Source organism: Sinocyclocheilus rhinocerous, unplaced genomic scaffold, assembly GCF_001515625.1.
Source record: "Sinocyclocheilus rhinocerous isolate Xijiao unplaced genomic scaffold, SAMN03320098_v1.1 scaffold730, whole genome shotgun sequence".
NCBI classification, from domain to species: Eukaryota; Metazoa; Chordata; class Actinopteri; order Cypriniformes; family Cyprinidae; genus Sinocyclocheilus; species Sinocyclocheilus rhinocerous.
The window spans coordinates 1,635,113-1,662,941 of NW_015670605.1; the positions used below are offsets into that span (position 1 = coordinate 1,635,113).

At 39.5% G+C, this 27,829-nt stretch overlaps 1 protein-coding gene across 1 annotated transcript in view; it reads left to right on the forward strand.

Moving 5' to 3' along the window:
• LOC107734282 (collagen alpha-6(VI) chain-like) overlaps nucleotides 1–27,829 on the forward strand; it is a 56,430-nt gene that overhangs the window by 14,438 nt on the left and 14,163 nt on the right. Inside the window, exons 2-21 of the mRNA XM_016546204.1 lie at nucleotides 6,823–6,915; nucleotides 7,020–7,628; nucleotides 9,580–10,152; nucleotides 10,395–10,964; nucleotides 11,106–11,723; nucleotides 11,841–12,404; nucleotides 12,633–13,196; nucleotides 13,657–14,220; nucleotides 17,992–18,579; nucleotides 19,933–20,264; nucleotides 20,808–20,886; nucleotides 21,827–21,963; nucleotides 22,654–22,746; nucleotides 23,034–23,087; nucleotides 24,233–24,304; nucleotides 25,611–25,637; nucleotides 25,821–25,865; nucleotides 26,726–26,779; nucleotides 26,923–26,985; nucleotides 27,080–27,145. Coding sequence (XP_016401690.1) covers nucleotides 6,840–6,915; nucleotides 7,020–7,628; nucleotides 9,580–10,152; nucleotides 10,395–10,964; nucleotides 11,106–11,723; nucleotides 11,841–12,404; nucleotides 12,633–13,196; nucleotides 13,657–14,220; nucleotides 17,992–18,579; nucleotides 19,933–20,264; nucleotides 20,808–20,886; nucleotides 21,827–21,963; nucleotides 22,654–22,746; nucleotides 23,034–23,087; nucleotides 24,233–24,304; nucleotides 25,611–25,637; nucleotides 25,821–25,865; nucleotides 26,726–26,779; nucleotides 26,923–26,985; nucleotides 27,080–27,145 — 5,748 coding nt within the window. The 5' untranslated portion in view covers nucleotides 6,823–6,839. The remainder of the gene's footprint in view (nucleotides 1–6,822; nucleotides 6,916–7,019; nucleotides 7,629–9,579; nucleotides 10,153–10,394; nucleotides 10,965–11,105; nucleotides 11,724–11,840; nucleotides 12,405–12,632; nucleotides 13,197–13,656; nucleotides 14,221–17,991; nucleotides 18,580–19,932; nucleotides 20,265–20,807; nucleotides 20,887–21,826; nucleotides 21,964–22,653; nucleotides 22,747–23,033; nucleotides 23,088–24,232; nucleotides 24,305–25,610; nucleotides 25,638–25,820; nucleotides 25,866–26,725; nucleotides 26,780–26,922; nucleotides 26,986–27,079; nucleotides 27,146–27,829) is intronic.

Genomic DNA, 27,829 nt, shown 5'->3' on the forward strand with positions numbered 1-27,829 from the left:
TTTCAGCGCGAGAGCGCCCTCTGGCCTTCGGATGGAGATTTACTACTGATCACAGAACTGTGCTTCACTGAAAGATATGCATGACAATCGCAGCTTCTGCCCAATCGCGATTTATTGCCTTTGCGATTTAATTTTGATTAATTGTGCAGCCCTAGACAGAGATGTTGAATTTATAAATTCATATTGTTAGAATTTTTAAATTATTACTTGGGTTTATGCATAAATATACCAAGTCACAAAAAATATTAAAGCTATGGCATGAATTTATATCACTTTTATTCTTTTAAGATTGTGAAGGGTTCACATAAACAGATGGAAGAAACAAACTGTAACTCTAAACTCAACTGTGTATTTCAGATGCATCACATCCCACAACCTCATCATCTGCAGAGAAACTGCCACTCAATCACATTAAAATTATGGGCTTAAAGGCATCATAGAGGATTGTGAAGATATTTCACTGGAACTTGGTCTTCATCACATCTATTTTTTGTTTTTATTTTGTTTTACTTCATGTATTTATTCATGTTCAGTGTCAGTTGTCATTTATTAAAGGGTTAGTTCACCCAAAAATGAAAATTAGGCTGCGTTTTACTCACACCCTGTCATCAGGGACAAGGAGGCAAACAGGCAGAGTAAATCAAGTTGGTTAATTTATTAGGTAGGTAGGCAAGGAACACAGCGGGTTCGGTGAGAGTGGCAGCACGGATTTGGTCGTGGAGTGCCCACTGAATGGGAGACATGAAGACTGAAGGATGGACTCTGGTTCTTCGGGGGTAGGATCTGGCTGGTGTTGGCGGGAAAGCGCATCCGCTCTGACATTCTTATTCCCTGGACGGTAAGTGACCACAAAGTGGAAGCAGGTAAAGAACAGAGCCCAGCGGGCCTGCCTCGGGTTAAGACGCTTGGCCTCTCGGAGGTATTGTAAGTTCTTGTGATCTGTGATCACTTCAAATGAATGTTTGGCACCCTCCAACCAATGCCGCCACTCTTCCAGAGCGAGCTTAATGGCCAGCAACTCCCGATTTCCCACGTCGTAGTTCTGCTCCGCCAGGGATAGTTTCCGTGAGAAATACGCACATGGATGGAGTACTGGGGTTTCACCTCTCCATTGGGACAGGACGGCGCCCACTCCCAGGGTCGCTGCGTCCACCTCGACCACGAAGCGGAGATTGGGGTCTGGGTGTGAAAGGGCCGGAGCCGTACAAAAGGCAGATTTGAGCTGAAGGAAGGCCTGGTGTGCCTCCGGGGTCCAGGTGAGGAGTTTGGCCTTCCGACGGAGGAGGTACAGACGGTGTTGGCGGAGGCGATGGAGTACCTTGGTGACATGGCCACAGTGAGCTTCGAGAGTGGGTGAATATAGGAGTATATCGTCTATGTAGATGAGGACGAACCGGTTGAGCATGTCTCTGAAGATCTCATTCATAAAGTTTTGGAATATGGAAGGTGAGTTGGAAAGCCCATAGGGCCCCAGGCAGCAGGTCAATGGCACAGTCCCATGAGGTGGAAGGTGAGTGGCTGCGACCTTGCTGAACATGTCCTGGAACGCCTGATATTCGGGAGGAATAGGAGTGATATGCGATGAATCTGGGCTTTCCACCGAGGTGGAACAGACAGAGAGGTCATTACGGACGGAGACCGGGATAGGCAGATCACGTAGACATTCCTGCTTACATTCCACACCCCACTTGAGTATTTCTCCGGTCCTCCAGGCGATGGTGGGTTGATGTTTAGAGAGCCAGGGGCGTCCCAGGACGATGTCCACGACGGCCTCCTCCAGCACCAGTAGCGAGATCCGTTCGGTGTGGAAACACCCAATCTGTAGAACGACCTCGGGCGTGCGGTGCCGCACCAGCCCTTTGCCCAGCGGCTTTCCCTGGACAGTGGTGATCTGGTAGGTAGTACAGGTGCAGAGCTGGTGCTCATTGGATCCACAGTAGAGACAGAGTCCATGGGTGAGTCGCCGAGATCGTTCCGTGGACGATAGATGGTAACTATCCGTGATCATGGACTCTGGTGCGGGAGATGAGAGGCTGGGTGAGGCAGCGGCAGCGGGTATGGATTCCCGATGGCAAGTGGTTAGGTGCTGGGAGATGCGAACTGCTTTTTGGAGGAAGCGGTCGAGCCCCACGGTGTCATCGTAGATGGACATCTGTTGTCGTAACACGGGGTTTAGGCCTCGGCGGAAAGCCGAGAGCAGGGCAGCCTCGTTCCAGCCGCTGCTGGCGGCGAGAGTGCGGAAGCGAAGCACATAGCCATGGATTGATACATCCGCTTGCCGCAGTTGAAATAGCTCCTCATGCACTGTGACCTCCGTGGTCGATTGGCCGAATACCTCCCGGAAGTGTTTCACAAAGCCGTCCAGCGAGTGAATCCAGGGGCTCTGCGAATTCCATAAGGCTTCTGCCCACTGCAAGGCTCTTCCAGACAGCAACGAGATGATGATCGTCTGAAAGAAGAAAGTCATATACACCTAGGATGACTCAGGGGTGAGTAAAACGCAGCCTGATTTTCATTTTCGGGTGAACTAACCCTTTAATGCATTCATTCAGCTAAGAACTGTTGTTAAGAGCACTGACATTTTTGCTACAATTTCACGTCAATAAAAAAAGTACCTAATTCACACAACATGCTGCAGCTGTTGTTTTAATGTAAAACCCTAATAGAGGCTTGGCCGAATACCTCCCGGAAGTGTTTCACAAAGCCGTCCAGCGAGTGAATCCAGGGGCTCTGCGAATTCCATAAGGCTTCTGCCCACTGCAAGGCTCTTCCAGACAGCAACGAGATGATGAAAGATACCTTTGCCCGCTCGGTCACAAACAGGTGTGGTTGCATTTCCAGGTAGAGGGAACATTGCAACAAAAACCCACTGCAGGAGGCTGCCTCACCTGAGAAGCTCGCTGGCCGGGCCATGGGACAGGCGGGTGGGGAGGCGGTGACAGTCCGATCGATAAAGGGTTCCGGTGAGGATGTGCTCCGAGGATCTATGAGTCCTTGTTGTATTCCGTTTAAGGGGCTGGTCTTCTGTCACATCAGGGACAAGGAGGCAAACAGGCAGAGTAAATCAAGTTGGTTAATTTATTAACGGAACTGAGGAGAGCTTCCATCAGAAAAGAAACAAACTGAAGAATCAAGGGAAGCAGAGAACACAGTCTTATCTGGGGTCGACAATCTTGTCCTTCGTCAGAGAGCTGAGGAATCCTAGGTTTTACAGGCGGGTAGGTAGGCAAGGAACCCTTGCTGAAATGCTTGTAACCGTACCTAATTCACACAACATGCTGCAGCTGTTGTTTTAATGTAAAACCCTAATAGAGGCTACACTATAAAAAAAGATGGCTCATTACTGATTTTCTGGAGCTCAACCAGACTGTCAACACACTCTCAACAGGTAAATTATTTCTTTCTTAAATTGTCTATAAATTATAACTTTCAAATTGTAACTGGTTCCAACTCAGACCAGTCATGTCTTTTCTCATAAGTATTTATTTATGTTCAATGTAAAATGTCATTTATTGATGTATTCTGCTAATAACTGTTGTTAGAGCACTGTAATTTTTGCTACAATTTCATTACGTCATTAAAAATCTAAAAGTACCAAATTGACACGTTGTTGTTGTTTTTATGTAAAATCCTAATAGACGCTACAAGATATTGTAATACCAAGCAGATAGAGGGGTAAAAACGTCTCAGGTTACGTATGTAACCATGGTTCCTCGAGGGAACGAGACGCTGCGTCGGAGGACGCTTCGGGAACACCCTTCAGCGTGACCGGCTCTGAACCTCGTGTGTAATCAGACCAATAGAGGGGCGAGACGTCACGGGCGGGTGACGTAATGACCAGGCCTGAGACAAGAACCAAGGTTTCCTCCACATGTCCAAGGCCTTGATCATGCGAAGCGGGTTTCCCCTCGGGGAGACCCCTTGGTCTTGAGCCACCACTGTAGGGGTCTCATGTACAGCAGGCCAAGAGGTATCACGTTGGACGGAGCTGCCATCAGACCCAGCAGTCTCTGAAACTGCTTGACAGTGAGTGACCGGCCTTCTCTGACTCTTGCGACTGCGGTGAGGAACGACTCGATCCGAGCGGGAGACATACGTACCTGCATCGTGGTCAAATCCCACACCACGCCCAGATAAGTGGTTCTCTGTACTGGAGAAAGCACACTTTTCTTGGCATTAAGTCTTAACCCCAGCTCTTTCGTGTGAGCGAGAACGACATCTCAATGTCGAACCGCCATGTGCTCTGATTGAGCTAATATCAACCAATCGTCGATGTGGTTGAGTCGTGAAAGTGTGGGGTGAAAGTGCAAGGCCAAAGGAAGAAACCGGAATTGGTAGGCTTTTGCCCCCAAAAGCAAACCTCAGGAACTTCCTATGATGAGGAAGGATGCCCTCATCCTTCCTCGGAACGGTGAAGTACCGGCTGTAGGACCCGGACTCTGCTGCGCGAGGAGGGACCACCTCGATGGCCTCCATCCTCAGAGAGTGTCTACTTCTGTTCCATTACCAGAGCCTGCTCGGGGCCCACCAGGGTGGGAAAGGCCCCGTTGAATTGAGGCGGAGGAGAACCGAACTGGATTCTGTGGCCTCTCACTACAGTGTGCAGGACCCACTGAGACACGTTTGGCAGTAGTTTCCACGCTGCCAAATAGTCTACTAAGGGAATCAGTCTCTCGAGACTGATCTCTGGTGTAATGAGAGCAGCTAGCTCGGTGCCCTGTAACGGCGGACCGGCAGGGGACAACCGAACCGGCTGCTCTAGAGACCTCCGCAGAGGTGGCGAGCCTCTTAGCACTGCTACTTTGCCGGGCGGTGACTGAGAGTGAAGCTCGCGGGAGACTGCTGCGCCCTGGAACACCGGCAGGGTTGGCAGACTGATCTCCTGAGGGCACTGAGGAGAGACGGGCACCGTGTAATGCGGTGTGGGAAGTACCGCAGCGCGGGCTTCCGAACCCCGAGAGCGGGCGCTGGATCTAGTGGTTAAGGAAGTAGATAGGGACGCGCTCGTCTACATTCCCTCCACCGGATCCATATGCGAAACCCACGAGCACAGCTGCCGCTCCGCCTCGGCACGCTAGTGAAAGCTCTCTCCTCAAAGAGAGCCCTCCCAAGCAGACAGCAAACAGACTGTGTGCATCCCCACCCGTAAAGTAGCGCGGGCAGGGAGGAACACACAGCCTGAACGCTGCCTGCCCTCGCCTTAGGTGTCTGGTTTTGTCTTGTTTTTAGATTCGCTTGACATACAACATTAAATAAGACTCACAAACAGATATCAGACTGACACAGACACAGAGCGCTTGCTGAATGACAAAAAGCTGACGCTGGTCTCACCGCACATGCTTTTATAGCTGCCTGGTCATTACGTCACCCGCCCGTGACGTCTCGCCCATCTATTGGTCTGATTACACACGAGGTTCAGAGCCGGTCACGCTGAAGGGCGTTCCCGAAGCGTCCTCCGACGCAGCTCGAGTTCCTGAAGAGGAAACAATATTAATAAATAATATATACAAATAATATGAATAATACTAATATTATGATATAAATATACTAATATTCTAATATTAATGAAAACGAAACATCACTAAAACGGTTATTTATAACACCATTAAGGTCATATATAGCATTTTCAAAGCATGGTTCTTTATGGAATCCTATAAAAGGTTCTATTTAGCACTAAAAAGGGTTTTGCTATTGTTACAAACAGAAAGAACCCTTTTCCGGTACTGTTTAGAACAGTGAACAGTGCATCCAGGTGCCATAGCCTCTGTTGGTAATTGACGTATCTGTGCACGGCCGTCAACGTGATGAACCTGGAATCTTTATTCGTCAAGCTTCTTTCTTCCAATCATCCACATTTCATTTCATGCTTGTTGGTGTGTAGTTAACATGGGGACTTGGCTGGGTGGTTGGCTACGGAGGCCCACATGCAGAAGGCTCTGATGAACTGTGTGCAGTGACACATTGCCCTGGTCACCACTGTTGTAGTAGTTGCTGGTGATTTGTCGGACTGTGGCCCTGCGGTCGCTGTGAACAATGCTCAATAGTCTCCGCTCCCATCTGACATCAATGAGCTGTGGATGACACACAGCTGGATGACAGTTCATCCATGCATCCCTTTTGATACATACTCACTACAGCGGTACGTGAACAACCCACAAGGCGCGCCGTTTCTAGATCAAAGTTACAAGGCGCTGTGCCACAAACATTAGCCCTTAAGAGGAGAACCCTCTCAATAAACAATCAGACAGCAGTGGATGTGTTTTATGTCATCTTATAAACATGACATGCATGCATTACATATTTTTGTATCTAAAGATGTGTTAAATATATATGTATAGATACGGAGCCTTGGCCATCTAGGCTTTGTTAGTTGCTAAATTTGTTTGCAGTGTAACAAATCTGTAAGACTGAAATGTAATTTCGGCAAATGTTGCTGCATGCATGCTGTACTGGTGTGCATTTCATTAAGTTTGATCTGACTCTTCCTTGTGGTTTTGCTTACCTGATGGCCATTGTTTACACAAGTAATCATGAAGTGTGCCATTTTGGACAAGGCCCTTGTGTGGTAAGAACATATTGTAGTTGACCAGTAGCATACACAAAAACAGTAGCTCTCACATCTCAACCTGACAATTTTTTACAAACATTGTTTGATATTTTCATACAAAACAGGAAAGATCAGTGGGGAAATGCGAAGATCTCATTCTCTTTTTACTTCTATAACAACATCCCCCGTATTTTAATGCATATTGTATTTGCAATTCTGTTTGGTGATACAAGTTGTGCAGAAACTTTTAACCTCATTGGTTGCTTTTTTTTCAGGAACAGGGAACTCAAGCATGGAGAAGGAGTGGAGATTACTTGGATTCCTTGTTCTGTCATTATGTTTTCTTGTCAGCAATGGCCAAAACATCGGTAGGGACAGGATTTACTAGATGAGATTATTCAGTACATTTACTGTATATTCAGTTTGGTCTGGTTGTTGATTAAATTAAAAGTCTCTGGTTTCCTTCTCTCAGTCTGTACACAGAACACAGTGGCTGACATTGTATTCCTGGTGGATGGCTCAAACAGTATTGGGCCGGCAAACTTCCAACAAATCCGTGAATTCCTCTCCTCGCTCGTAGAGAACTTTGAAGTTGCTCCTGACAGAATCAGGATCGGTTTGGTCCAGTACAGTGACACACCGTATACTGAATTTTCACTCAGCACTTACCAGAACAAAGAGGAAATTCTCAGCTACATCCAAAATCTTCGTTATAAAACCGGCGGGACGTTTACAGGCAAGGGTTTGGAGTTCATGCTGAAACAACACTTTGTTGAAAAGGCCAGAAGTCAAGTACAGCAGAATGTTCCTCAGATTGCCATTGTTATCACAGGCAGTGACTCTCAAGATGAGGTCGAGTCACAGGCTCAGGAGCTGATGCAAAGGGGAATCAAAATGTTCGCCATTGGGATCAAAGATGCAAACGAGACGTTACTGAGACAGATCGCGAGCGAGCCGTATGATCAGCACGTCTACAGCGTATCAGGCTTTGCAGCTCTGCAGGGAATCTCTCAGAGTGTAATCCGGAAAGTGTGTACCGCTGTAGAGGAAACACAAAAAGAGGTGATCCTGATGTCAAAAGGTAATATATTACATTGAAAAACTATCATTATGCGCATGAAATTTAGTAGTGCCGCGCTTCTCTGGGTCACAGCTTTACTGGAAATTTTTAAGTGAGAGAACCTGATGAGAAATCAGTATTAACAAACCACTTAAGCTCTTAAAACTTCAGTATTTTTTTGATACTTTAAATATTAGTTTGACAAAGCCTTTGCTTGGGTGTTTAAAACATATTGAGGGTTAGTTTGAAGGTTATATAGTTTGAATATTTGTATCAAATCAAAAACATTCCAAGCAAGTTTCAGAGCATTTTGTCAATGTAAATTAGGTTTTTGATAATCTGCCATGTGCAAGTCTAATCATTTATAAGAAATAAAGCATACTATGTCAGAACAGCCTGAAGGACTGTGCTGATTTTGATGCACATAACTTGAAAGCTAGGTACAGATCAGAAGTTTTTCATGGAATTGTAAGAGATTTTTCTATATAAAAAAAAATTCATTCTGATTAGGTAGAAAAGACAGAGGAGGTTGACTCAGAAAAGGCTGACATTTAAAAATATAATGGAGTCTCAGGTTAAGGCAACATAATGACAGTAGCACATTTGCAACAAATACTGATTACACCTTTAAAATTATCTTTGTCAAGTCAAGTCAAGTCACCTTTATTTGTATAGCGCTTTATACAATACAGATCGGTCAAAGCAGCTTTACAGTATCAAACAGGAAAATAGTTTGTCAATGATGCAAGAAGATAATAACAGTCATTTTTCAGCTAAAGTCAGTTCATTGATGTCATCATCCAGTTCAGCTCTCTTCCAATAGTGTCTGTGTAATCAGTCAAGCGTCCCCAACTAAGCAAGCCAAAGCAACAGTGGCAAGGAAACAAAACTCCATCGGTGACAGAAATGGAAAAAAAACCTTGGAAGAAACCAGGCTCAGTTGGGGGGCCAGTTCTCCTCTGGCCAGACGAAACCAGCATGGCTTAATTCCAGCCTGCAACACAGGTGCAGGGGACTTTTCTGGTTCCCGTGGTCTTGTGCCGATGGTCGTCGAGGTGATGAGGTCTTCACTGGGGATCTGTCTCTGGGGCGCATCTAGTTGACATGGTCTCTGCTGACATTCAGGGCTGTAGAGGTCGTCTCTAGGTGCTGGTACACCATCTGGTCTGGATATGGACTGGATCTGTATGGCTACGGTGACCTCGGAATAAGAGAGAAACAGACTAATATTAGCGTAGATGCCATTCTTCTTACGATGTAGCGAGTACATCGGATGTTATGGGAAGTGTTCCCGGTTCCAGTTGACCTAATAAATGCAGCCTAACAATCCTTTAACGGATTTGAATTATAGAAATGCGATAGTGTATTATGTGTATGCCAGGTTAAAGAGATGGGTCTTTAATCTAGATTTAAACTTTTGAGAGGAAAGATATGATTGGTCAATTTTTCTGTCATTCGAAATTACTCTCCCATTGACTTACTATTGCTTGGCCCTCTGTAATTTCATAGCTGGACCGCCAATGACAGAGCCGCAAACGCTCGGTGGAAACATTCTAATATGGAGAAAATGGGCGTCGTTCATGTAACACATTCACTGAATAGGCAGATTTGAAGAGTTTATTTCCACAGAAATTGTATTTATTTTATTTAGGTGGTGATTGTCAAATGATTAATTGCTTAAATAAAAATAGAAATGATGACTTTTTATTAAAAATAATATTTAAAATTTGTAATTTAAAAAAATATGTTTTTACAATAGTTTAGGCCCTCGAGGCCTAGAGGGCCCTGACGGTTCCCCTCTGGGTTGTAATTTAGATATATTTTTAAGATGGAAAAATGAAGTTTTATGCTAGAAACATGGTTTTCAAAGGAAAGATTACTATCTTTGTATTATTTTATTTGTGCAAACATAAGAATTAAGAGCAGAATCAAGTGGTCAAAGTTGTCACAAAAATTCTTCCTTTTGCTCTAGGCTGTGACGAAACTGCTCAGGCAGACATTGTGCTCCTTGTGGACTCATCTGGTAGCATTGGAGACAGTCATTTTAAAGAAGTGAGGGAGTTCCTCCATTCTTTTGTGGACAGTTTTAACCTTAGACCCGACAAGGTGAGAGTGGGACTTGCTCAGTACAGTGACAAGCCGTACCAAGAGTTCCTGCTCGGTGACTATTCAGATAAGACAGACCTGCAACAAAAGTTGACTGATCTCATCTACCGTGGAGGAAGCACCAACACTGGTCTGGCTCTGACTTACATCCGTGAAAATTACTTTAGACTGGCCAGACAGAATGTTCCTGGCATTGCCATAGTCATCACCGATGGGGAATCAAATGATGATGTGGAGGAACCTTCCCAGAGACTACGAAACCTAGGAGTTTCCATCTTTGTCATCAGGGTGGGAACGGGCGACATGGAAAAACTGCGTACCATTGCTAATATCCCACATGAAGAGTTCTTATTCAGTATCGATAGTTATCAAGAACTGCAAGGTCTAAAAGAAAGTCTACGCAACAAAGTGTGCTTTACTGTGACGGTCCAGTCACAAGGTAACAGATTTTATTTGGTATGGTTTTCTATTTGTGTCTATACTATGGGAGTGTTGAATATGAAAACCTTAAGATTAGTACAAGCAAAACAAAAAACTTTCCTTAAATGTACTAGCTTTGAGTCCCACTCCCATCATACAGTGAACTCCTATCTGCTGTTGTTTGTGCTCTAGTATGGCACAGTTTATTGATTTATTGCTTAGATGTAAATAATTATGTTCATTGATTTCCATTCTCTTCAGCTTTTGAGCCAAAATTTGCTGATCTCTTAATATTGGTTGATAGTTCAGCATCTAGACAAGAGCAGCAAACAATAAAGAATTTCCTCTCAAGACTGATCCAGCAGCTCAACGTGGGAAAGAATACTAATCGTGTCAGCCTGGCTCAGTTCAGCGAAAATGTCAAAGAGGAGTTTCTGCTAAATACTGATAAGACCAAGAATGAGATTTTGTCATCTATTCGCAGCCTGACACTGAGGCCTACAGGGGAGCGTAAAATTGGCAATGCAATTGAATATGCTCATAAAAATTTCTTCAGTAATGTCACTGGAAGCCGTGTCTCTGAAGGCTTTAAGCAGTTTCTGTTAGTCATTTCAGCTGGAGAATCTGCCGATGGTGTCGTCCAAGCATCCCGCACAATCAAAACAGATGCAGTGACAGTTTTTGCTGTTGGCTTGAACAAAGCTGATGTAGATGAGATGAAGTACATCTCTAGTGAACAACACAGCTACAAGTTAGTAGGTAACGTCCCACAAGTGCAACAGAAAATTAAGTCTGCCATTGACACATGGGAAGATGCTGCTGTCGCAAGGGGTGAGTGCATGCATAATCTTCTATTCTTTCCATAAAACCCATAAACTTTTGATTTGCTAAGAGTTTAAGCTTGAAAAACTATTATGTAGTATATAATCCTAAAGACTCTGGTTTTATAACATTCTCATGTCTTTTTGACAGAGTGCATGTTTGACGTGGTGGCAGATATCGCTTTTATTGTTGATCAGTCCGGCAGTATCAGATCCAAAAACTTCCAACTTGTGCGCAACTTTCTCAAGAACACCATCGGAGGTCTCGATGTAGGTGAGGGAAAAATAAAAATAGCTGTGGTCCTCTATAGTGACTTCCCTCGAATGGATGTGAACTTCAACACCTTCGATGATAAGACTGACATCCTGCGCTACATCAGCAGCATGCCATATGGTCGTGGTAAAACATACACTGGAGCTGCTCTCAAGTTTGCCAAAGAGCATGTGTTCACCAAAGCAAGAGGCAGCAGAAGAGATCAGCATGTTCAGCAGGTTGCTGTTGTTATCACTGATGGGAAATCAACAGATAAGGTGGCCAGGGCTGCGGCAGCATTGCGGCGATCTGGCGTCACTATATTTGCGCTTGGTATCAAAGACACCGAGGAGGATGACTTGAGAGAGATTGCATCCTACCCATATAAAAAGTTTGTATTCAACGTGGAAGACTTTGTTAAACTAAATTCACTTTCAAGTATTTTAACCAAAACACTTTGCAATGAAATCACAGATTCCATCATACCTAGAGTCTCACAGAGCTTTGTTTTACAAGGTTGGTAAGATGTTTTTACTCATTTTCTTTTAAATTACTGGCCCTAAGAGCACAGTGATGATGAAAAAAAAAAAAATCATATCTGTATACTCAAAATCTAATTTCACTCCACTGCAGGTTGCAAGCAAACAACCAAAGCCGACATATACTTTCTTCTGGATGAATCAGGAAGTATTTACAGTAATGAGTTTGACGATATGAAGAACTTTACTAAGCAATTGCTTGAAGCATTTGAGGTTGGAAATAACCATGTGCGCTTTGGGTTGGTGAAATTTGCAAGCAGCACAACCATAGTTTTTCGAATACATGACTATAACACAAAAGCTGATATCGAAAAGGCAGTGACATCCCTCAGAAATATGGGAGGGGGCACCAGGACTGATTTGGGGTTGAGAGAAATGATCCCGCTATTCGAAGAAGCTGTACGAACACGTGGGGAAAAGGTTCGTAAGCTCCTGATTGTCATCACAGATGGCGAGTCAATAGGCACAGTAGAGTCGGTAGAAGTCCCTGCTAAACTTCTGAGAACAGAACAGAATATCATAATTTATGCTATTGGTGTGAAAGATGCATCTGAGCCAGAGCTGGAATTAATATCTGGCAGCCCACAAAGAACATTTTATGTCAAAAACTATGATTTCCTTGATGAAATCAAGAAAGACATCATTACAGAAATATGCGGTGAGAAATTCAGTTAATGGCATATGTTTATACTGTATATTTGCACTGTTACTTGATTTGCACAATTTTTTTATTGAATGGGTGATAAAATAATACAGTGCATGCAGATAAATAACTGTCGGTATCCAGTTGATACTCCTTGATTTTTTTTCTCTTGGCCTAAATAGAATTTCTTTCAAGATTCCTTTCACAGAAGGAGTGATCACTTTATGAATTTCTTATTTTTAGGTTGTGAAGGTCTTTTTGCAGATGTTGTCTTCCTGCTTGATGGATCAGAAAGCGTTAGTGCTAAGGACTTTGAAAATATGAAGTACATAATGAAGCTTGTGATAGATAGGTTTGTAATTGGACCGGACAAGGAGCGTGTTGCGGTTGTTCAGTACGGCACAGACCCAAATGAGGAGTTTTCCTTAAATACATTTGATGATAAAGCTGTATTATTACAGAAAATTGGAAATATCAAACAGATGAAGGGAAAAGCGTACACTGGAAAAGCACTTAAAGAAGTATTACAATCTTTCGACATTTCTAAAGGAGGACGTTGCAGTGCTTTAAGGTTCTTGATAGTTCTTACAGATGGAGAGAGTAGCGATGATGTAGCCGAGCCTGCTAAAGTCTTGAGAGACAATTTCATCAACATTAATGCTATTGGTATGAGACATGCAGACAGATCTCAGATTTTTGCCATTGCTGGATCCCATGATGGATCCCATGATGGAGTGTTCTTTGAAGGCACATTTGCTTCCCCAAAAGACTTAAGCAATGACATCCTTCTCAAGATCTGCAACTCAGGTACGTAAACCAAATCTGAGATTTTTTAGGAGAGATCACATCATGCCAGTAACTTCTGTCAGTTGATGTTAAACCCCTTGAAAAAAATGTTTCTAGTCAATGTCTGTTATCTTTGAGTGCATCTACATGCTAGTGTACTCCTAAAAGTGCAAACATTTATAATAGTCTTTATTCTCCATGAAAATGGACCAAAAGTACTGATGACTCATCTTACACTCAAAATCTGTTCCATTTCCAAAGTCCCCTGAGACTATCTGAATCTGACCAGCTATAGCATGTAGACTTTTATGGCTCATGTCTGATGATTGCACATTTGTAATGTGTACATCCACTAAAAGCTTGTCATTTTTCATGTGTATTATAGTAAAAACCACTTCAAATATTAGCAAAAGTGTGTTTGACTCCTGTTAAAGTGACTTTTCCAAATGACTTCTAACATTAACATCATATATCTTTCCAGAATGCAAGACACAAAAATTGATTGACATAATCTTCCTTGTTGATGCTGGAAGTCCCAATAAAGATGGTTTTCAAGAAATGATAAACTTAATGAAATATATGGTGAGAAAATCTGTGGTTGGAGAAAAAGGGGCACGATTTGGCGCCATCACCTACTCTGACAACCCTCGTTCAGAGTTTACACTAAAACAGTACGACAGTCAAACTGATATTCTGAGGGTTATCTCAAACCTCAAAGCTTCAGGAGGAAGCAGAAACACGGTCCGAGCACTGAACTATGCACTCTCCTACTTTGGTGAAACACATGGTGGACGATGGGCAAAGAATGTTCCCCAAGTGCTATTTCTGATTACAGATGGCAAGGTTAATGACTTAAGTGGTCTAGCAACATGGCTTGAATCCCTGGCAAAGTCAAATGTCATCTTTTTTGCTATTGGTACTGAAGATGCCGATAAGAAACAGCTAAATGAGATGGTGGGATATGAAGGAACAGTGCACTATGCGAACACCTACCAGGATCTGTGTGGACTACAAAAAGGGGTCGCCCAAGAGCTCTGCAAACCAAGTAAATCTTATTCTTTTCACCATACCCCCCTCCCCAGTCCCAGACTGGAATGCATGTCTGGTCTGATTTAACTGAAAGAAACTTGCTCTGAATGATCTTAAAATATGTCAGTTCCATTGTTTTGTCTCTGTCTGCATAACAGTAGTGTTTTTATCTAAGGCACAGTTATAAAAACTACTTAAATGTCCTAATTGGACTATGGCCTAATCCTGGCATAATCTAAGCCCTGTCTGTGAAACCAGACCTTCATGTCATAAATTTTTCTGAACTTAAAAGTTCTATGTGAATGTATCTTCTGATTAAATAATATCAAAGGAATAATATATATTTAAAAATATGTTGACCACTGCATTTTGTCAGGAAGTAACTACGTTTTCAATAGAGTAAATTGACTTTAAGGGACTGTTTCTGCTCAGTCATTTTGCATCTTGATTGATCAGATTGATGTCCAATTATACTTCACATAAACACAGATATAAATCCGATCTACTCTTCCCATGATATATGGCAACATAATTCACTTCAAAACTCTTCATCCCCAGATGATGCTTAATGTTTGTGTCTCATGGTTGCTTCATCCATGATTGCTTGGCCACGTGTGGATTGCTTATGTGGTCAGATCGCACCTTGTAAGTGTCTTAGACCAGTGGTTCCCAAACTTTTTTCAGCGTGCACCCCTTTCTAGTGTTTGACACGTGTCAAGCACCCCTACCACCTTACTCCAGTTAAGCACCTAATTTTTAACGGCAATAATACACATATTTACTGTATACATATTTGCTCACCAATCACTGTGGCTAGTGGTTTTCCAAAATTACTAGCCACTCAGCATTTTCACTGGCCACAATTTTGTTTTTGGGAAATAGTTTTATATGTCTAGCTACTGCTTACTAAAATTTATTTAAATTGATTTCCAGTTTCATTCAAACGATTTGTTTGAATGAATGACTTTAAGAATGTGTTTATGAATGGACCACTGAATCATTGACTAAAATTATTGATTCAAAAGCACTGAATTATTCAGTAAGGAAACACCGTTATGTGTTGCTCAGAGATGCGCAACTGTTCTATATTGTCAACACTGACAATATAGTATAAAAATGTAAGTTGAACTCTTGTATAAGAAAAATCAAACTCTTGTAAATCAATGTCAAATTTGCAATCCAGGGCCCGTATTCATGAAAAATCTTAGTGCTAAGAGTTGCTCCTAGTAACAAAATTCTAAGAAAATTCTTAGAAATGTGGGTGTGTTTCCTCTTAAAATTAAAGAAAAGATCCTAGTAAAGAAAAAAAGTAATTCAGAAAGCATCTTAACCCTTAAAAGAGGTCTTAAGGTCCAAAATTGTTAGGAGTACGGACGAGGACTTTTAAGAGGCTTAAGAGTTTCTTTAGCAGTGGAGAAAATGGACGAAACATGAAGATGGAGAAGAAATGTGTTGCGCACAATGCATGACAGTGAGTTAACAAGACACTACACATTAGATTGTGCAGTGATTATGTTTGTGACCAATCTTATTAGAGACACGCTAACATCTCCGACACCGCACAGAAATGCCATAGCGCCAGAAATGGAAGTAAATCACTACATTAACATATTTGGCAACTTGAAAAATACAACTATGCAGCAGTGGTGATTTGGGTCTGTCACAACCTTCTATAAGCAAAGTGATAACACAAACAATTACAGCACTTTCAGAATCTTACTGTGTCGCTGTTCATTTCCTATAAAATATGTTAAGTATGACAGCATGGAAAATAAAAAAAAATATATACATACAGTATATTGTGTGTGTGTGTGTGTGTGTGTGAAAGAGAGAGAGAGAGTGTGAGAGAGAGCATGGTAAAACAGGAAAAATGATGCCTGTAATTTCAAAGTGAAGGCTTATAATAGACCCTACTCTTAAAAGCGCTCTTTTATTTCCTTCTTGGACAAGCAACCAATCAGTCTTCAAAAGACTGTGTCATAGCTAGCAACGGGGTCAGCCCCGCCTCCTCGCTAAGATAAAAATTTTTTTTGTCTTTTCCTCGCTCAGAGTTGCTCTCAGATTGGTCCTGAATCACTTTTAAGCTAAGACTCCTAGTTAGAATTTATTAAACTAAATTAGGAGCTCTCTGGGAGGATTCGTAGAATCTTTAAGAATACGGGCCTTGGAGTTTGAGGCATACAAGGTACAAAGAGCTGTAGTCAATATATAGATGAGCTTATCATCAGCTGAAATTCTGAACATCCCACTTTCCACTCACCCTTCCTGCTTGAGACTCTCACTTCCTGTTGTGAAGCACCCGTCTGACCCATCACTAACACTCCATATCAAAGAGCTTTCAATCTCCGACACCGCACAGAAATGCCATAGCGCCAGAAATGGAAATAAATCATTACATTAACTACATTAACATATTTGGCAACTGGAAAAATATAACTATGCAGCAGTGATGATTTAGGTCTCACAACCTTCTATAAGCAAAGTGATCACACAAACAATTACAACACTTTCAGAACCTTATTGTGTCGCTGTTCATTTCCTATAAAATATGTTAAGTATGACAGCATGGAAAATAAAAAAAAATATATACATACAGTATATTGTGTGTGTGTGTGTGTGTGTGTGAAAGAGAGAGAGAGAGTGTGAGAGAGAGCATGGTAAAACAGGAAAAATGATGCCTGTAATTTCAAAGTGAAGGCTTATAATAGACCCTACTCTTAAAAGCGCTCTTTTATTTCCTTCTTGGACAAGCAACCAATCAGTCTTCAAAAGACTGTGTCATAGCTAGCAACGGGGTCAGCCCCGCCTCCTCGCTAAGATAAAAATTTTTTTTGTCTTTTCCTCGCTCAGAGTTGCTCTCAGATTGGTCCTGAATCACTTTTAAGCTAAGACTCCTAGTTAGGAATTTTTAAGCTTAATTAGGAGCTCTCTGAGAGGATTCTTAGAATCTTTAAGAATACGGGCCCTGGTTTTCAGGGAAAACTGCACTCTCTTGGTCGTGTCATGCTATAAATATAAAAACTAAATTTTTACCGCAGTATGTTTCTTCTCTTCTGTGTGCAGTTGTGTTCATTTGTTTTGATTTCTCCATGAGATTGTCTCACACACAGGCTGCGTGAACCTCAACTGGTGCAACCTTGTTACTGTCAATACATTATCCATTATCAATCACCGTTTACACCAAATGTAATAAAATTAGAATCACTCTCGCCGAAATTTCAGTGCTTCACTAATTAGATATATTAATCAGGTTAATTGTCCGGTCGGGCATGTAAAATTCTCTTTCACATGCCCCTTCAAAAAAATCCACTTGTCCCAGACAAGCATTAATGTCAAGCTCTGTTATTGTATATAAAATTCAACCCATCAACGTGGGAGTGACCATGTTACCCGCCACTGCTGAAATCCACCCGCATTTGGCAGGTTGGCGGGTGTTAATGTCAAGCCCTGACTGAATATTAGAAAACATCAGAATTTCAGTTATAAATAAAAATTTGTTTTACTTCCTACCCTTTTTAGAGAGATGGACAGGCCACAGATCATCAAAATTATTCTCTTGCGCAGCCCTGGTGGTCAGTCTGCGCACCCCTACGGGATACGGGGTCTTAGACCACCTACTGAACTTTCTGTAACTATCGGTACAAATGTGTGATTTGAAGTGACCAAGTGTAAATAGCCCCTAAATAATGAGAAACTTGTGGCCTGCTAATCTAGTTTCAATGTTGCTTTACAGAACTGTCCATTAATGTAGTCCTAATGTTTTTTGTTTGTTTGTTTCTCTTTCTAGTTTGTGAGAAGAAGCTTTCAGACCTTGTTTTTTTAATTGATGGATCAGAGTCTATTAAAAATGAAAGTTGGAATACTCTCAAAAGATACATGATTGGCATTGTGAGAGAGCTGGATATTGCTCAAGACAAATGGCGAGTGGGTGTTGCCCAGTTCAGCGATATACTCCTGCATCACTTTTACCTGAACAAATACACTAGTTTTGCAGAAGTGAAGGAAGCTATAAAAAATATTAATCAGCGAGAACAGGGCACAAGTACTTGGGACGCCCTGAGAAATATTAGATACTACTTCACAAGAGAGAATGGATCCAGAATAGAGGAAAGTGTTGCTCAGAATCTCCTGCTGATCACAGATGGAGATGCTAAAGATAAGGAAGACTTGAATGCATTAGAGTATCTCAGAAACAAGGGCATATCAATAACTGCCATTGGGATAGGCAAAGAAATAAAGAAATCTGAGCTGCAGAAAATAGCTGGAGATAATCGGGTCCTTATTGAATCTTTTGATGGCCTTGAACTGATGACAACCAAAAGGAAAGTGACACATTTACTCTGTAGAGACAAAGAACAGGGTGATCCCACACAAGGTAAGTGACTAGTTTTTATAGTATTTATAATTCAGAATTATTTTATATACCAAATACTATACATGTAAGCTCGGTTCCTAAACCTGATGATCGGCCACCTGCCTCCAAATGACTATTTATTATGACCATTATCTCATGACCTGCTGCTTGATGAGGAAGCTCAACAGGTTTTGGAACAGAGCAATAGTTAATAGGAAGATGGAAAGTAAATTGGTTGAGAAATCATTTAATTTAAATGTAATTAAATTTTTAAATGAAAGTAACATTTTTCGACAAAACATACTATAACTTTCAGAACTCAAAGACCTAAGTCCAGTAAGATTTGTTCTAAACTTCCACAAATTTCTGACCTCAAACAGATGAATGCATTGAAAATACAGTATGACCATGCACATGTGAACATTTCCTTATCTTCTATCTTGTCTTTGATTTTCACTAGGGATGTAGATGTTAACTGATTCACTGATTTGAACAATTTCTTTGACTAAAGATATCATTTAATTTACACGTTCTATAACAGCATATGTTTTTTGCTTTATATTTTTTAGAAAGGCTTCCAATTACTGTTGTTTAAAAAACAATTATTAAAAAAGCAGTTATCTGGAGAGGTCTGATGCCCACTAGTCGATTAAAATCAATCAGTCAAAATGTACATCCACAATTTTTGCAATTTTGGGATTCATTTTAGCCAGGAAAAACTAATCTTCTATGCCCTGAAAAGATACAAAATTAATATCCATTAGATGAATCCTTTTTTTAATCACCTGTAGATGGCAGAAAATTGTTAAGCGATTTTGGGAATCCCTTACTTTAAAAAAAATCATCTAACATGGTAGTATACTGAGGAGTGTACATATGTATGCATTTGCATTAATGATAATGATGATGTATATGGAAGGATATTCCGGACTGTTTTCAAAAGGGATTGCAAATAGTATTTCCAATTGCATTTTCCATATGTGGGCACATTAATTGTGTATCCAAATGCAAATGCATATCCAAATACAATCGCAAATCTTGCATTACCGTTTGCATTTCGTGAACACGCAGTGACTACCAAATTTCAAATGGAAAAGCAAAGTCCGTTTGCAACTGTATTTCCAATGCCTCACAAGTTATGAACCTGTCATATTTAAATAGCAATATTATTTACCACGATTGCTTTTTCACTCTCTCTGTGTCGTGCATGTAACCTGCCAAAACTCCAATTAATGCATCCACATTTGGAAAGGGCAATTGAAAATACAATTTGCAATTCTTTTTGAAAATAATCCGGAATATCTTTCCATAGATGTATAATATTTTGTCTATACCCTTTCTTGAAGATTGTGACCCATTGTTTTGTTCGAACAGACTGTGATATTGACATTGCCTTTGGGTTTGACGTGTCCAGACGGACAATCACGCAAACTCTGTTCAGACCTCAGGTGGAACCGTTGGTTTCTGCAGCCATCCACCGTATCTCCATGATGGGTGATCTGTGCTGCATCATGAAGGACAAGATTACAACTAGATTTGGCTATAAGCTAGATAGGAGTGTTCTGAATGATTTTGGCTTTGAGAAGTACAGCGAGGATGTGGTCAAGAAAGTGATGTCATTTCAGCCTGCGGAACCCCTGGCCTTCAACGAGTTTCTGTTAGATTCCTTCAGAGAAATGTTAGCCTCCTCCAAAGCCAAGGCAAAGGTGGGAGTGTTTTCGAGATATAAAACTGACCATCAAAATGTCAACTATATATTATATTCTTTGTTAATGTTCCCTTAATTAAGCAAGAGCACCTCTGCTGATATTATTTTCTAATTATTTTATTTTTGTGATGTTTTACTGAGATACTTTCATAAGAAATTTTGAACTTTTTTTTTTTACGAACAAAGAAACACTATGCACTTGGCGTTTGGCATGATATTTTTTACCCAAAATGATGCTTTAAGATGAAATTGCATCAGTAAGAGCACTATTGGAAAAATTATGAATTTTAAAAATGCTAATTTCCTATTATGCAGCAGGATCTACAACAGGCTGTAAATGACAATAGATGGAAGAGCCCAGCCATACATGGTTGGGAAATCAGATTCAGCTCAGTGGTGTACTTTTTCTTTTTTTCCCTTTGGTCACTTAGATTCATATCGGGCACCTAGATGGCATTTAATATTTATTGCTATTTAGTTTATGGTACTCTGAAAAAAGTGTTCACAATTCCCTGACATTTAATCATATGTTTGTGTTTAGGTTTTGATAATCTTCACAGATGGGTTGGATGATGACATTCAGCGTTTAATGGCGAGTTCAGAGAGACTTAAGCAAAGTGGTAAGTGATGTCTTTGGCTACCTCCACATTAATCTGGATTTATCCCTCCACTTGCTGGTGCATCCAAGTCACACTTAAAATCACTATTCCATATATTCAGATGCACAATTGATGTGTTTTGCTGCAGAACAGCAATTGTGTGTAAATTTTCTGTCATATTTGCAGGAATGTAATATTAATAGTAATGTGATATTAAGTGCAAAGTAACATTATCTTTAACAACACTATGATATAGTGTATGATATAGATATCTATATGTACAATATCACAGGCTTAACATGCATCATTGTTTTCAGATACTTACGTTTTCAAAGTCAAATGTAGTGTGTAGCGTTCTCTGTAGATTTCAATTTCTGTAGTCTAATCTAATTGTCATACCACTCGAATGTCATTGAAATAAATTGTTCTTTTAACCTCAAAAAGCAATTTAATGTTCCTTAGAACTCATTCTCTTTGAAATACAAATATTTTGTAAGTACAGTGTAATCCCACGTATCTGTAATCTGAATAGTCTGTAAGAATGCTGTAAGCATCTTAATAGCAATATAGCCTACTGGCCGGGACTGCATATTTATGTATACAGACGTGACGTAATGATGCAAAGATGAATGACCCGGAACCATTCAAATTAGAAAACATTATTACAAGCTTACCATTGTTAATCGGGCTCAGGTTAGAAGATTGAACACTGATTGGTTATGTACTTGCTCAATATTTGATTTTGGATCATTTTTAACCAAAAAAGTTATGGAAAGCAGCTTTAATTAGCAGTCCTGTATAAGTAGCCCCCATGAATGCCTGTGCCATGCTTTCCCTGCCTTTTTTGTGGGTCTTTTCTTCCACAAAAATTGTAAGGCAAAGACTGTGACCCTAAACCATTTTTTTTCTGCAGTCACTCTGTACTAAACCCATGTGTGCTCATTTCTGATGTGTAAACTAGGGGTCAGTGCACTGCTGATTGTGTCTTTGGAGGGAATAATGAACGTTCACCAGCTGGAATTTGGCAGAGGTTTCGGCTACATGCAGCCACTGACCATCAACATGCTAAATTTAGGCAACGCTCTTATGAAACAGATTGTAAGTATCAAAACAATGCTTAAAGGCGCTGTTCACTCAAAGTAAAGTAGCATTTTGCAGTTCTTGCCAGGCTTTTTTTTTTTTTACATCATATGCACAAATTGCATCGATTACTCAACAGCAGCTCTTCTGAAAGAAATTTTGTATTGAAACAAAAATTGTATTTTGTGTATTTTAAATGAAGGCTTTTCATAGCTACTTCCCTTGAACTTGTTTAGATAAAATAGTGTTGTCAGCTTTATTTATTTTTTTATCTTCTCATTAAATAAATGAGCTCTTCTACTATTTTGAATTCATTCTGCTCTGTGGCCTTTCTTTTTTTCTTGTGGTCTTCATGAGCCACATTTTACATTGCACACAAAATTGTCTATTGTACAATCATCAAATATTGATGTTTATTAACATATTTGATTTCCAGATGCTCTTGGTAGACTATTAATCACCACACAAAACACATTGTGGTCAACACAAACCATTGCAACTGGACAAATATTTAAAGTAGTCTGGATTGTAACTTTTGTATATGTGTTTATAGTTTTCAGGGTTGTCACCTGTAATTTTTCAAGCTACTACCAAGTGACGGATACAGTTGTAGTAAAGTAACCTAAAATTCGATTGGATGCATGGCTTGTGACTTCAGCAACAAAATACAAACAGTTTCACTCATTGTGCACCTTGCTCTCCCCTCAGGAAACAGTAGCGCTGAGGAAATGCTGTGATGTGCCTTGTTCATGCACCGGTGTACCTGGACCACGAGGACCCCCTGGAAGCTCGGGTGAAAAGGTCAAAGCCCCTCAATTCTGATAATGTAGAAAATAAATCTTGTGTGTTTACATATTTTTTCTCGCTTTGTTTCTCTTGGACAGATTTTTTCTCACTGAGCTTGACACATTTTCTCGTTATGTCAATGATAAATACATTGCTGCTTTAGAATGGAACTAAAATGAGGTATCTTAAAAGACAGTGTGGTTTTGAATGGCCTTCGCATCAGGAACATGGCTATGATGCCTTAAAGAAATTCAGGTTTTATGTCTCAGCATCCCTGTTTTTTTTATTTATTTTTTATTTAGGGCTTTGATGGTCAGAAGGGCCATCCTGGATTTCCAGGAGATGAAGGTAGTATGGTAAGTGAAACTGTCAGCCTACATGTACTGAAGGCAAGACATCACAGATTAATACGGTAAAAAAAATGAACTAATAGATATCACCATACTTCCCCAGGTGATTGATTAAATTAAGAATTGCAATTCTTGAATAAGTTTTATGAAAAGTTATGTTTAAATATTCAAACGAGGTTGTGTGTATCTAACAAATTTGCATACATTTCCAGAACAGAAATCTGATCACTGGATTTTCATCTGATTTGAATATTTATTCAAAATTCATTGTTTCATTTTGTTGACATATTAGATTCAAAGGCTTTTACAGAGTGGATTTTCTCTTTATCTCTCCATAAATCAGAGGGAAAAAAAATCACCATGTTTTTAGGAATAAAATGTTATATAAAATAAGGCAAATTATATATGAACAAACCTTTCTGTAAAAACGGTCAGAATATAGATGGGAAAGTTTGGTGTATGCAAGGGCTACTGAAGTGGAGAAAAACTCATTTTGGGAAAGCGATTTTAAGAATACGTGTTGAAATCTACAGACACAAATAGATAAAGTGCAATACACACGTAAATAATACACGTTTTAGAGCAACCTGATGTCATGAGAATTCGTATGTATTTTATGTAAAATGTGATTCTACAAAACATAAAATAAATAAATAAAATTATTGTGATTGCATTACAGTATTCTTTATACTGAACATATTTTTAAGCAATAGTTATGGTTAGGTTTAGAGGTAGGAGTGTGATTAGTTTAAGAAATCTCTTGCTACTAAAATGATAATTTTCATGCATATTTTGGTCCGATACGTTTTATATCTTTTTATATTCGCTATAAAATGGGTAGGTTTAGGTTTGGGGGTAGGTTAAGGAGGCAAAAAAATCTAAATTGCTTTTCGATAAAATTATAAAAATGCATTGATATAAATATCTTAATGATATAAAAGATTTGTAAATATTTAACCTTTTTTTTATAGCTGTAAATGCATTGTAATTTTACAATTCAAACGTTGTTATACGTCCAAATTGTACGTTTCAGCATCAATCAAAACATACAAAAATGTACATTTTGTGCTTGTAAACTTTACATACTAATACCTACATATAAACAATGAGGCTGTGGATAAACGGTCTTTCTCCCATCTTGTTTCTGGCAGGGAGAGCGAGGACCACCAGGGCTGAATGGAACTAAGGGAAACAGCGGTTGCCCTGGAAACAGAGGAATAAAGGTAATGTAACATATTATTATCATTGGAGATGCATCTCTTGATGTCGTTTTTATCAGTGCAATGTTCTGGGGTCCGTTCTTCATGCCTCGCTTGATACATCTGAGATGATTTGACAGATGCCAGATCATTTAATCGTGATAACTGATCTCTGGCTAATTATGTTCTTCAAAAAGTTTGCATATTTGATTCAAATATCTGGATTAAGTTGTCTGAAGTTACTCCGTGTTGACATGCTCATTGGGAAGGCCAGATATATCGATACTCGAAACCATGATCAGCAATGCAGTGATTGGCTGGTGGCGAGACAGCAACGTAATTACATCATGTAATTAAGATCAAGGAAACAGCCAAGCGAGCAAAATGACAAAAAAAGTTAATAAAATGTCAATTTGTTTGTTAAATGATTCCCAATTATTTTTCATCATTTCTAGTATTTGTACACAGACTTTGCATTTGCATGTCAAAAGTATTGTAATGAGCAATTCATTTACTTTTGAAGTGGATTTGTTATACGTGACAGCATTAATTAAAGTTTCTTAATCCGTAAGATCCATCTTAAGACATAATTGACTTTGTTTAAATTAATTGTGCATTATAAAAGCATTTTGAGATTTGAGAAGTGAGTCTGCATCTCACATTAAAGCCACCCGCATAAAAGCTCACCATTCAAATAATGCATGGCTCGGACGAACTGTATGTAATGTGTGTATGACTGCAAAAAAATTTAGATAATTACTCCTTCATGAGTAAACCCTCCATGAGTAAGCTTGTAAAAAAAATTATTATTATTATTATTATTTTTTTTAATTATGACAGCAACTCCAGGATGAGCTTCAAAGAACCTAACGATCCTGGATCATGTCAAATCATCAACAATAAAATCCAGCTAACTGAGTAATCCACGTATGAAGAACCGGCCCTTGCTTGGAATTTCTGGATTTATCTTAGTATGCAAAATAGTACAGTACCGTATGTCTTCATACACCACTTGTTAATAGAACTTTACAACTGGTACTTTTTCTGTTTTTACTTTCAAGAAGTAACCATTAAAAATACGATTAATCAACAAATCCAAAATTTTAATATAAAAAATTAAATGGTTTAATATTTTTGTTATTTGTTGCAAACACATTTATACGTTAAGTGTGACTGAATTAATTGTTTTAGGTATAGCATGACTATTACTAACTGCATGGCTAGGATATGTTTATGTCAGCGTTTAATGTTCCTGTATATGAGGACAGATGAGATTATGTTTTACAGCTGTGCTGAATAAAGGAAATGTTTTTCAATCTAATTTCAATAGGGCCAGAGAGGCTACACTGGAAATAAAGTGAGTAACACGAGTTATTATTCTATTCACTGGCTGTAACAGTTACAAAAATATACACTGAAAAAGACAAAATTATTTTATTAGGCTCATAAGCACAAGTAAAAGTTTTATTTGTTTAGTGTTGTTGATTACTTCCCTAAACAGACTGTAAGTGTGTGTGACCGTTTGACCTCTGTCTGACAGGGAGAAGATGGGGAGGATGGGCTGGATGGAGTGGATGGAGAACAGGTCACATCTTTATTTCTCTCCTCTGCCTCTTTTCTACACGTACATTCACAGTATCACAAATGAAAATGAATGCACTAGATTAAAATATAAAATAAATATATATAAAAGCAGAGAAATATAAAATGTACAGAAAAATAGGACTGATATCTAGATGGAAATCAGGCTTTCGTTCTGTGCAAATCAGTTTGAGTCTCGTTTTCTGTTTTTGTGCATGAAAACAAACACATAAGCAAAGTCACCATTGGTAATAGACACTTATTTGGATGCAAGAAAGTTCCTAATACACATACACACAATTCAAAATGCATGAAAATGCAACTATTGATGTCTGATTTTGAAAATAACAGAATTAAAATCCTAAATGTTATTAAATATAAAGTTATACCTTCCGTAAAGTATAAAATTCCCTCTTTTGATTTATTTATTTATTTGCCTGTTATGTATGGGATCAATTTTCCGCCAAATTATTGCAGTGACAAATAAAAAGTAATAAGCGTGAAACCAAACTTTAAAAACGCAAGTAAAAATATATTGCACAAAATTCAAAAATGAAAGTAAAGTTTTCAGAATAGCAAACAATGGTCACGGATCGAAAAATAATAAGCGTAAATCAAAAATGTAATAATGCATTTAAAAAAAATAATAAGCATGTATCAAAACTTTAAACACATTTAAAATTATATTGCGCAAAACTAAAATATTAATGCAAAATTATCCGACTTGCACACAAAATCATGTTTTCCTTGGTTATATTTCTCTTTTTTGACCTATGAAACTGCTCAGTCGAGCACCGCATCGTCACTAAATGAGTTATTGAGTCATTTGATTGATTCACTGTACTCTGTTTCTGTTGTGTGCAGGGTGATGCTGGCCTAAATGGGCTTCCAGGACCTAAAGGAGACCCGGGCAGTGCTGTAACTACGTTATCACACACACACATTACAAATGCCTGTTTTGTTTGATCACAGCTGTCTATTTATGTATCACTGTTAATATAAACAGGAAAAATGTAAAAACAACCCAGTGGCTTCCTCACAGTATTATTTCTGTTATTCAGAATATGAAGGGTTTCAGAGGCAGTCCTGGACCTGACGGACACAGAGGAGTGAGAGGAGATCCTGTAAGTATTTCTCTGTGTTTATAGTAGCTGTTTTTGGCCATCTAAACTGCCTGACTTGATTTGTCTGTATATGATTCTCTGTTTGCGTTAATAGGGTGCACCAGGAATAGACAACACATTTCCAGGTACAAAAGGCGAGAGGGGAGATACTGGGCTCCCGGTGAGGGTCTTTTTTTATACTCCTTCTGGAAAATGTTAACTCAATTTGAGTGACAATGTTTCTAACGATGTGCTGTAAATCAGATGTTGTATAATTACATTCGTCCTGTGTTATTATGCATGCACACTACCAGTGCTGCGCGATCTAATCCTTGTTTAATATTGACTAAAAAACATCTAATTCAAATGTCCACTTAATCTGTAATATTGGGCCATTTCTTTAAGACAGAAATGCTATAACCACTGTAATTTCTTGAATATGTGGACATCAAAAACGTGTAAACTCAGAGTGAGAGTTTGAGCTTTTATTTTGAAGTCACGATGAACAATTAGCATGTTCAGAAAGATATTGATGTATTCTCCTGTGTTTGTGTAGGTTTATAAATGATTTACCTTACAAATCTGATGAAATGGTGTACGTAAATGAACAAACCAGAGTAAACAGCCATCACATCACATCACATTTTTTTTAGCACAACCTATAGAATTGTTTTGTTTTGAGTGTCTTTCAAAGAATTTTACATTTATTTATTTTGATAACTGTGTTTGTGTTTGTGTGTGTGTGTGTGTGTGTGTGTGTGTGTATATGTGTATATATATATATATATATATATATATATATATACACATATACACACACACACACACACACACACACACACAAACACACACACAGTTATCAAAA